This window comes from Anoplophora glabripennis, unplaced genomic scaffold (assembly GCF_000390285.2).
Source record: "Anoplophora glabripennis isolate ALB-LARVAE unplaced genomic scaffold, Agla_2.0 scaffold621, whole genome shotgun sequence".
NCBI classification, from domain to species: Eukaryota; Metazoa; Arthropoda; class Insecta; order Coleoptera; family Cerambycidae; genus Anoplophora; species Anoplophora glabripennis.
In genome coordinates, this window is record NW_019416712.1 from 177,286 (window position 1) to 189,937 (window position 12,652).

General features: G+C 30.8%; 1 protein-coding gene across 1 annotated transcript; it reads left to right on the forward strand.

Moving 5' to 3' along the window:
- The first annotated feature begins 8,066 nt into the window (after positions 1-8,066).
- Positions 8,067-8,564, forward strand: LOC108911774 (neuroligin-4, Y-linked-like). Its single transcript, XM_018716795.1, has one exon. The coding sequence runs from the start codon at positions 8,067-8,069 to the stop codon at positions 8,562-8,564; it is 498 nt and encodes a 165-aa protein (XP_018572311.1).
- Positions 8,565-12,652: the final 4,088 nt, after the last annotated feature.

Here is a 12,652-nt window from a genome sequence, read left to right on the forward strand (position 1 = left end):
CTTCTGCACGGCACTGGAAACTGGTCCACTGTAAAACCTGACCTCGCACAATGCGACCGGCATGGCGGTGTGATAAAAACGGACAAAAACTTTCGCAAGGAAAGAAATATGTAAATAGAATTTTATCGCACCTATTTTATATCGGCAAATTCAACTGCTTTTGCCTTTATTAATTAATACAATTAATTTGTGTTTTTAAATAATAAAATCATTTGACATACCCGATTTTACAACAATTGTTCAAAATCCACCAACGTGTAAACACATTTGGGTCCGTCTTACTCAGTTTCTACGAACTAACATAAATGTTGTCTTGCTTCACCATAACACAAATGCTTCACCATAAATTAAAACGATATCCATCAACTCCGAGTTGCTATACACGCAAACCATTATTGATACTAACTACCCATTTTTGACACTAACTACTAAAAAAAACTATTGAACAGATAACAGGTAAATACTGTTGCAAATTATATATCTATATATAATTTTTATGTTCATATTTTATTTTTCAGAATCATTAACTTCTTTGCTGTAATAACTAGATACAAAAGTCAACTTCTTTATCTTTTGCTGAGAATGCTTTTATTTTATTATATAAGGAACTGCTTCGCTTATTCCATTCAGTGTGAAATTAAACGTGTAATTGTGAACTTGCTTCTTGTTGATTAATATATCATTTTTTAAAGTGATTTTTATTATTTCAACACCTGTTCGGCGACGAGATAATTAATTTGCAACGACGATTGCAAAATACGATTTCAGTATTCGGAGTCGCTGAGGCCACGTGGCTCTCCACGCGCATTGCAAATGACGCTAGAGACTACAGTAGTCCAGCTATGTAGTCGTTGAATGTACTATAACTTCAATAATTTTATTCTCGGAAACTATAAGGAATTTATTTAAAATTTTCTTTGAAATATATTTAGAAATCAATTACACCAATTTTCAAAATAGTGGCGTCAAAATTCTGGGTTTTTACTGGCACATATCTCTCCCACTCATTGACATACTTTATATACATTTTACATAATTAAATTCTATTGATTTTTACTTTTACTTAGTTACTAACCTAAACTTTATCGGTTTACGTCGAATATCTTCAAATACATTTGCGTAAATAATTACAATTTTTCAAAAAATTTAAGTTAACTGGGACAGGAGATAGATTCACAGGAATTTTTCTTCTTAAAATAATCCAAGAAATTACCACCTGCAATATTTTACGTATTTGAGTTACACAAGGTTTACATATTATTATGATAAATTAAGTGTCTGATAGAAGCATTAAAAACTCTACAGAAAAACTAATATTTCATTATATTTCAAAGTGTATAGCCCGGCAAATAAAGAAATCAATGCCACTCATGCATTGCCTTCGTTCTAAAGCCTGCCTTTTACCTTTTGTCAGTATGTCATCAAAGCGTTAAACTACGATAAAGCGAGCCGTGAAGCATTTTGGTTTTATTTTACTTTTTCCTACTAACCCCTTAAAGTCAAATCATTCAGTCAGTTTATTAGTTTGTCGTTATAAGAGTAATTTCAAAATTGTTTTACATAAGGAATTTGATACTATGAATGTTGCGCAACGGCTTTCAGTGAAAATGTATGAAATTGGAAACAATTCATTGACAAAGAACGTATGTAGACTTTTTCAGAACAGAACAGAACTACATATCGCTAAATCTCTGCTAATACTGGACTTATACCTACTATTAGTTCTTTTAGAATACCGCCCATTACTTGTGATTTAAGGTCGGAAGTTATACTGATCTGCAAAATCCAAAGAGGACACCTACCATCTTTTTTATCAGTGTTATTGTAGGTTCCTTGTTTTATAAATAGAATCATGTTTCTAAAATTAAAAAGAAGGTTAAAAGTACAAAACCATAAGGAAAGGAAGGTAATTCGGAATCTCACTGTTCTTCAACAAATAGTTCTAGAACGATATATCTTATAATTCTTTTATCAATTGCACCTGGATATATTTAAAATTTATATGTATTGCACAGTATGATAAAAATATACGTAAGCAAGTTTAAACGTAAAGAGTACTATAAAATATAAGAAAAAAGTTCTCATGAACAAATGTCTAGAAACACTTCGTGTCCGAAATACTTAGGTCCATATTCATAGATCTGACTAAAGTTTCACTCACACGTATCTTATATTAAACTCACCCTAATCGTATTCATAAACAATTCTACTTCAATGAGTCACTTACATCGTACTCAAACATCCTCACAAATGAGCGCTAGGTTAGTGACATATTAATGGTGTCTGACGTGTGCTTATATGTTCCTAATTTATTAATTTTGTGTTTTCATAATATTCTAGCAGAATATTTTACAAATAATTAAGTCCAGCTATTCAACAAAGGATATTCTGTACGTGAATGCTATATAAATTATAATTATTTTTTTAAAAATTCTCATCATCATTACCATATTCGAACAGTGTACGCTTATTAGGTAATACTCTGTGCTAAATTTTAATTTGTACAACGCGTCTTAGAGACGTAAACAAAAATAGATATTTTTGCGAAAACAGCCTGTACCTCAGAAATGAAGTATTTCTTACTTCTGATTCCTTTTATACCTTTTTCATACATCCTGTATATGTAAATAAACCGTTCTATAAGTGATATTTATCCCTTTTGAATATCATTGTTGACTAATTTTGATATATCCCAAAAACAAAATTATTAACAGCAGAAATAACAAATGTTTTTTATGTGTTCGTAATCATTGACATACATAATCCATGATTTCTTCCATCTTTGTTTTGATTTTAGTATTGGTTAAGACGTATACAATAATTATTATTGGGGATTTTGAGAAATGGAAGTTTTAAAAGTTAACCAAAACGAAAGCTTACCTACCTGTTATAATTTGATAGAGAAACACTAAGATCAATTTCATAATCATACTACATTCGATGTTAAACAAACATTAGTTTGTAAATAATTATTATCATAGTAACATATTGTTGACAATGCTTTAAAACTCCATTAAACGTAAAGGACATTTTAGTTTATTATTAAAACGGCTCTAAGGTTGTTAATACAAAGAAATACACATGTATAGCGTGTCTATGGAACAATTTGACGTAAATAAAGTTTTCCATTCTTCTTGTTGACATAGTATCTAATAGTAAGAATTATAATGAATCTTATACACTACAGTAATTTTTTAACTATTTAAAAAGAGATATATTTACAAATTTCCAATTTAATAGGGGTTTCTACCTTGCCTCATGGAACAAAAATACAGCAAATTTTTGTTTCAATGTCACTCAGATACAAACAAAGACTGGAAATATTTACTATTAATTGAAGTAAACAAAATGATTTGTAATTTTTCCACTCAATTTATTTAGACATCGCAGCCAATTATAACGACTTTGGAAATAGCTTCCAAGTATGTTTCCAATTGGAGATAATTCTAAGAAATCGTTTCCTTTGCCATTCTCCAATTAAGAAAAGGTATTAAAGAGGTTCAATGAGATTCAATAACGACCAGCTTCATGAATGGAGTCATGAGAAATCTAAAAATATTCAATAAGTATTATCTGAAGAAAAATTGAATATCTAATTTTAAATTTAATTTAATTGGGAAATAAGTCAATAGGAAGGGACTAAGGATGTAGTTTTTTTTATCATAATTGATTGCTTAGGAAATATATTAAGGAGTTTTCTGGCAAAATATTATAATAGGTTCAAAGTATTAAAATTGTGTGGTAAACGAATTATCAGTTTAAGTATCTATAGGGACTATTGATAAGAATCCCCTCGTTTCATGTAAGGTTTAGCCAAAAATAAAGGAGCTAAATACCTGCACGGTAATTCTTAGATGCTCAATTAATAACGCAACTAAAACATTACATTACAATATCAAAGCCCATTACGGATGATACTATAAGTCTTTAGAAAGAAATTTAACATAAATATAATATTTAAAACAAAAAGAAATTTGTAAACAATTTGAACACATTGTACTCACGTACTATTTATAGTAGTAGTTTTTGTCACATCCCAATCAGCGTATTTTTATGAGCATATTGAAACAATTAAGGTTGAGATATACATATATTTTAAGTTTAATTTTATTACTGACTTAATTTTTAGTCAGATTTGTTTTCAGTTTCGGATCGGTCGATAGCCGCATGGGTTAAGGCGTCAGTACTTAAATAGTGTGCAAATGTCTGCCCGGGTTCGATTCCCGCGGCCTGTAGACCGTAGATTAGCTATGCTTGTACGGAGGATTGGCGCCCTCTGTGCAGGTATGGTAGGGTGGAAGAATGTTGGCTTATATGGCTGACATATTCCAAATTTTCTGCTTGCATTTCTTAACAAACGTAATTAAATTATGGAATACAAATATTTAAAGGGTTACCTACTTACTCTAGAAGTTATATCTTACTAAATTTTATTGAACATTAAAAGAACAATCAATAATCAGTCAACGATAATAAAGGAAACGATAGTTGAACTCATAAAAATGTTTTATTTTTTACGAAACTAGTGGATTTAACATAGCAGACTTTAATAGTTACAAATCAAAAGCATATTGGATGAATATGTTGTGAGTGTATTCCTATTGTAATACTTAGAGATGACCATCCAGTCATCCATTTAATTAACGGAATCTTATGCAGGACTAAAACACTGATACTCATTTACTAAAATCACTTATTAACGCTTTTTGATAGGAGATGACCTAGCGCTGGGAATGGCAGAAATAGGCGAAATCTTATGATAGGTTGGAAGAAAAAGTCGCAAACTGAAAAAGTATTTCCAAAATGAAGAATTATTTACAGAACGTAGTCATGTTGGTATTTTATAAAATAAATACTAAATAAAATAAAAACATAATACATAATAAAATAAAACACTACAAAAATTTGTTTTCCATATTTGAAGTTGTACATATTAAATAATATAAAGGTAGTTTTGTATTGTATTCATTCTAAATACGAAGGCAGAACGGAATAGAATGTAAGGTACATACAGGGTGGTTTCACTTTAAATACGGAAACTGCAATAATAGTTTTATTACCAAAAAAATAAGTAGAGTTTGCTCTATAAACTCTTCTCCTAGGGGACGCGGTATTCGACATACAGGGTGTTAAAGTTTAAAAAAAATATGTGAAAAATGTTCCTTGGTGTTTTTTAATTGTAGTAGTTTTTTTACATTTTATTGAACTTTTCTAATAAATTAACCCTTTTACTTGATGAAATATTAACCTTGTGGTTTTAACCAGTGACGTGCTACTAAAGCGGCCGCCAACTATTCCCAAGAAAATAATACGCCAGTGGCGGTTTTTTATAGAGATAATTTCATTTCTGGAAGAAAATATTAAACTAAATAATAAAATAACATTAGGTAAAAAATATAAATAATAAATAAAAATAGGTCGAGTTAGTAATTAAATAACGAGTCCTACAACAATTGTTCCAAATAAAGTCCTTCCGCATGGATACACTTTTAACATTCTAATCAGACTATTTATAGAGGAAGTTATCATGACATGAGATTACAATTTTCCTCTAGTTTTTTCCAGTTCATCTCGTTTTTCTTTATTTTTTAAAAATCACTAGACAAACTAATCCATGACATTAAGGTGAGGTGAACGGGATGGCCATCTTACCGGCCAAGTTCCCTTGGTTCATTATATTCTAGTGGAAGGCGTCCGATTCAACGATATCACTAATTTCTTTGTAACCATATTGTATTTGCCGGCCATAGTGCGTAGATTCTCCATCCAACTGAACTTAAATTTAATGCTACATCATCAAATACCTCATTCCTTAGCTACTGAAACTCATTTTGTAGAAAATTGTAAAATGAAGCCGTAGATGTAAAACAAAAATATAATTCGTTTTGTAAACTTTAACTCCCTGTATCTCGAATACCGTGTCCCTCAGGGAACAGTTTATTAGGCAAACTCTACTTATTTTTTGGCTCTTCTTGTAGTTTCTGTATTTAAAGCGACATCAATCATAATTACACAATAAATAAACACACCCGTAAATTTTCACTCAAAATCAATCACATTTTTTGTTAAAACGTGCCCACACCCAATTGAGTCGAAATAATAACACTATTCGTTGAGTAATGTTCACTCAACTATTTGTTAGCTAAATAGATCTTATATTAGTAGCAGTGAATAACTTTTAAGTTCGCTTGCTAAAATATATTGTATGCTACTCTGAATAGTCACTAAACTCAATTCATAATTACACGTAAGTAAACGTGTTTGTTGTCTGATATCAGGGTATAAACTATGCCTCAGGATATACACAACATTGTGTTTTCTCTACTCAGAAATTCGTAATATTAGCAACAACTGGAGTGATTTTTTATTGCAAACTTTATTTAACTTCACACGTATGTTTATTTGTTTGTAGGTACGTATATTTAGTTCAAATCTTGCAAGCCAAATTTAAACTACTACCTCTAAATTTACGATTTTGAAATGCATGCTTGTTCAGTTCCAATGACAATAATATACTAAAATGATGAAAATATTTTAATAACAGGTTTTTATTGAAATGCACAGGGATGTGCACCCCTGCTTTATAAAAGTGTCGCCAGCAAAAGGATGATAACTGCATACTGTCTATAATCAGTATGTTCATATTCTTTTCCGATTTAAAAGCTTATCGAGTAATTTTTTTAACTTGCCCCTTAAAATAAAAATTCGCATAAGAACATGATTATGGATACTACGTGTCTATTTATCATCCTCTTGCTGATGACATTTCTAACCATATCCCTTTTGTGGGTTTGGGGTTTACACAACATTATGGGTTTTTTGAACTCCTTGGTTTATTTTTTCTTTTTTGTGTATTTTAAATAAAAGCTTATTTTTTAAATATTTTTTTTACTTTTCATTTCCACACATTTTAGTTCTTCTTACTAAAAGTTGTATCGATAAGCTAATTCCTTTTTTAAAATCTTAACATTCAAAATTCAACGTCAGAATAATTTCACTCATAAATCCTGGTTTGTGGTATCCTTTAAAATCTTATTTCCGTTCTCATCTAGCTACTTCTGAATACGACACTTTTTATGGAACTGTAATTCCTTGAAAAAATGGATTAAACTACATTTGCGTGAATGATTCCTTCATTTAAATTTCAGAAGCTTATATTAAAAGTCAAGTAAAGTGCAGAATTTCCCTTGTTTCGGAATTCCTCTCACTAATGCATATCGCTTCCATTTTTGAAGGTTTACCATCTCATAAAACAATTACATTGAGATCTATATGATCTTGTGTACAATATTCATGTACGACTATTCGTATACATTAATGACAAATCCATAAATAGCGATACGGTTAAATAATAACGTAACATTTTAACTACTGGTATATTCCCGTGTAACGCTTCACCTTTAGCTCGAAGAGAAAACGGTATTTCAGTGACATATCTGCGAGAATTAAACCCAATTCAATATTTCTCTGGAAAGTTATTGAATGTTATTACCAAGCATCTATTAAACTTCATCATTCCTCTCAAATTTGATTTATTAGAACGAAATTACCGCACAATTTCTTGGAAAATTAACAAATCGAACTTTAGTTCCCAGATTTGCCGAATGTGCGCACTTTAGGGCGCTGCATGCGCAGGACGACGTCGGTAAGCTCTCAACGCTAGTCAGCTTTCAGGACCTGGTGCGTGATGTCAAGATTATACGCGTCCGTCGATTGTTTCACCCGATGTTTATTCTAATCTAATTTAATTTATATCTCGACATTTCGTGTAATTTAATAGATGTGACTAACGTTAAAATAGAGTGTATTTTAAAGTATAGTAGAAGGAAGTGCTAAAATAATTGTGATTTTTTTCTTTTTTGATATTCGTAGAGCAAATAAATTAACAAATGTGTGTGGTAGAGTAAAAAGCATATTACTCGTATTCCGGTTAGTATCCATAGATGTGACGAGCGGAATTTTTGCAACTACAACGTTCGCTGCTTACGCGAATTGTTTCTAAATACCTCGACCAGGGAGATTAAACCATGTTGTCGGAAACCTAGCTCCTCTCGGATTCTCCAGAAATGGCCCGCAGTTACGTTGATTTGCGAGCTTTCCGGCTATGTTTGTTTATGTTACTGCTCTCTAATTTAATAAAAAGTGATGCGGTGCCCGATCAGAGAACACCGCTAACCTCTCGCACGGTGAGGACTAAGTACGGTGACGTGAGTGGCGTGATAGTGACATTGGATTCCAAGCATCTCGAGCCCGTGGAGATTTTCAGGGGGATTCCGTACGCGAGCCCTCCTCTGGGCAGCCTGAGATTCATGCCCCCTGTGACGGGGGCCCTTTGGCAGGGCGTGAAAATCGCGGACAAGTTCAGCCCGGTATGCCCGCAGCGACTGCCGGACATCGCTAACGAGACGGCGGCCCTAAAGAGGATGCCGAGAGGACGATTGGAATACTTAAAAAGGCTATTGCCTTACCTACAGGAGCAGAGCGAGGATTGCCTCTATTTGAATATCTACGCCCCCGCACAAGGTAGGAGTTTCGTGCTAGAATTTAGTTCCAAATTAAGGTAACTTTGGAACTCTCGGCGAGTTCTGCAGGAAATGTTTCTTTATAGGGGAAAGTTGTCTGTTAATGGGACTGTTTGTAAGTGAAATGACAGGTTCATAATATAACGACTAACTAGCGTGCAAACTGAAAAGTTGTATTTCAAGATATTTTTAATTAATCCGCCTTATCTTTATTCCTTAGCAAATTTAGGATATCTGACACTACTTGATTTTTTAGCAAAATATTCTTTAAATAAATCTACTTTTGAAAATTAACCACGTTATAAATTTTACGAAATGAAGATTATCTTAGGATTCCTATAAACTTTCCTAGTTCCTTTTAACCACACATTTTAAAAGATAATGGAAATATTAACTTGACGAATTTAATGGTATGAAATTTGTTCAATGTGTACTTTTATAGAATTGTTTGGATTTATCTGAAATTCCAAAGAATGTAACAAGTTTTCATGACATGTACGATAATCCAATATTAAATATCTCAAAATAATGTACTACGTAAATAAGACACAACTCTTTTAAGGAACTTATCACGTTCAAATACTACATATATGAAATTGATTAACTTTAAATCATGTTCATAAAATAAAGTTTAATTTAAATATAGAGAGTGTCCTGGTATTTGATACAAAATCGAGTACAAATAGATGAGATCAAAATAATTTTAGTTCTTCATTTAAATTTTTTTCATACGGGCCTTCGTTAAAAAGTTACGGGCCCTCAAAGGTAAAAATTAAAAAATATTTTTATTTACAGTCTCTAAATAATTAACTTCAGCATGGTGCAAATTTGGTGATCGATAACACATGCGTACAGCTTGTTTTTGATATTATAAATGAAACTTCATTATGCCCAGAACGCCAAAGACAGACTATGCCCAACGGTTAACAACCCAGAATTTTTGTATAGATGACGATCGCAATCTGCCTGTATCAAAAATAAGTTACGTGATGAATTTGCCAACGATAATACCCACTAGGTTCAACTTGGTAAAATTAACAGTTTATGAAATATTTGTGATTTTATGTCACAGTGCACATCGAGTGGCACCTTCACCATTTATTGTTTTTAATTTTTTAATTGGACATAATTACTATGCTAGAACTGTACATATTTTTAAAATAAAGAGCCTAAAAAATCTTACTGTCTGATATTGTAATATTCACTACCAAAATTTGACATAATACAAAATAGAGAAATAAAACCGGAATAAGTTAAAAAAATTATTTAAATGAAAGAAAACTATCAAAATACATTTTCAAAATAGACACTTTTCACCTCCACACACTTCCTAACTCTACGACTGTTATTTGTTTGTACCCAAAAAAGCATTGTCTAATATTATCACAATTGAAATTAATTATTTGTAACAATTCATCGTTTGTTTATACTGGGGCTGCGTACATTAAACTTTTCAGGTATCCCCATAGGAAGAAGTCCATCGGGATAATGTATGGAGAACGTGGTGGCTATGAAATTGGGCCTGCTCTCCCAATTCATGTATTATTAAACACAATGGATAAATAATTTCGTACATCAATAGTGAAATGGGGAGGAACGTCATCGTGCATGGAACCAAACGTTTCTACGGGTGTCTAATGGAACATCTGCTAATAGTGGCTGCAAATTAGTTTGCAAAAACTAAATATCGATATCCATTCAAACGTTCCTCATAAACGGATGGATCTATTAAATTATTACCCCAGAAATGCTTTTTCGTATACTATCAAATAACATTCGTAGCCATAGGAAGTGTGAAAATGTATTTTGATAGAATTATTTCTTAACTTATTTTTATTAACTTATTTTTGTTTTGTTTTTCATTTTGTGTTATATGTAAAGTATGTTTGTCAAATTTTGTTAGTGAAAATTACATTAGTAGATTAGAAATAAGATTTTCTAAACTCTTATTATAAAAATAAATTAAAAATTAAAAACAGAAAATGGTGTAGGCGCCAAAATTACAAATATTTCCTAAACTGTTGATTTTATTTAGTAGGACTGAGAGAGTAATATCGTTGGTAAATTTTATTATTAATTAGTTTTTGAAGTGAATATAGCAAAACAATACTGTAATTTAGCGATTGTTTATATAATGTCATACCATACATGGTACAAACTCATAAGATGAAGTAGAAAACTAACCTAGAAACTAGAAAATTAATAATCCGTGATTGCCTTACAATTCGCCTAACTCGAGAGTAGTCTCATTATAATACGCCTGAATATGTTCAGTTTATTCTAGGCGCAATGTAAAAATATTGGATTTTACGTTTATTTTAGTTATAGCTGTGTGTAAAAATATATGCCCTGCTTGGTAATACTGAGTCTTCAAATTAGTAAAAGTAATGAGACAAATATATAAAATAGCAATTATTGCTTCATTTTGTTTATATTGAGAATGCAAATGATTTATACAATCTTTATATTACGGTATGAGCTATGTCGAATGTATTAAATACCTACATCAAACATTAAGGATCGAGGGAGCTTAAAAAATATTTGTAAAACAAACGTATTATGTTTTTAATGTAATTTTCTAAAGTAATTCATTACTGAATTGTAACTAGATAGGGTAGAACAGAAAGAGTATCGAGAATTATGTAAGAAAATAGCATCTCCTGGACCAATATAATAAACAATGCGAATATAACACGTATTAAATTAAAATTTAACTATGTCTCCATCTTATTCCTACTGCAGCCATTTCAAAAATTAATAGTCTCAAAATAAAACTGTTCAGAAATGTATTACACCTAGTTTCGAGTATTTTACGATATATTTAACGAAAATTTCTTCTTTATTAATTGGAAAAAATTTACCAGGGGACTGCTACCCATGTTATGTATAATAAAACTGAGCATAAAATCTAATTAATTTCAATATTACAGGCAGACTTAAATTTAACTGAGCTTAATTAGAAATCAGATGCAGTAGTGGTTTCACTCTGTACCAAATTCTCGCGGAAATATCTAATAAATAAACTGGTAATAACAGCATTTCTGTGTGTATTAGTTCCGGGACAATGTATGAATTTATTTTATTAAAAGAAATGTCACTTATAATATTCTAATTTGAACTTTTGAAATTTTATGTATAATGCTGATTAGATATCTTTTTTAAGAGCAAATTTATTATAATGGTACAGTAAAATATGTAAACACTAAAAATGTAGATAAACAAGTTTTCATGACTTGTACAACCATCTTGTATTTAAAAAAAATGTAAATACATCATCCTTTTGAGTAAATTTTTCACGTATATTATGATCTAGATATGAAATTAATAACTTTCAAATCCACATTTCAGACCTTTATATAACTCTGTTACACATTTATGAGTTGCTGCAAAAAATATATACGCCTTTAATTAGTTTTTTTGGTAATAATCCCTGCTAAATTATCATTAATTACATAATTACTGCCCCTTAAAATTTAAAGTAATAAAACAAATATAAAAAGGGCAGCACCGCTTTACTTTGTGAATACAAATGTAATTTTTATCATTTTATATATTGCAATACAAGCTATACATATAGAATATATAATATACCTACAATAACTATCTGCTGTCAAAAATGTCGTTAAAATAAGTGTTTAGTTAAATTTTCTGAAGCAATTAGTTAGGTATATGATGAAAACTTTAATAAATTTCGAGGCTTCTGATGAAATGCAACAAAGAGTATCGATATTTACGAAAATAACATCTACCTTGAACAATACAGTAGAGAATGTGAGTATAACATAGACATAATAGAGGATTCAATGGCGGTTTTTAAAATTCGAATATGGTTTCATCCTATTCTTACTGTAGTCGTTTTCATCCTAAAAATTGAATAAATTTCCAAGGAAATTTTCAAAAATATGTCACACTTTGCATATTTGCATTTTTACGTAACGAAAATTCGTTCTTTGTTCATTGGAAACGCCTGGGAACTACCGATAAGAGTGTATTAATTTCAACTTAATTGAAAATCAGATGCAGTAGTGTTTTACTTTGCACCAAATTCTTGTGGTTTTAACAAGATACTGCTAATAACAGCACCAAACATGCATTTTTATATGAATCAGTTGTGAGATAATAATGTAGGT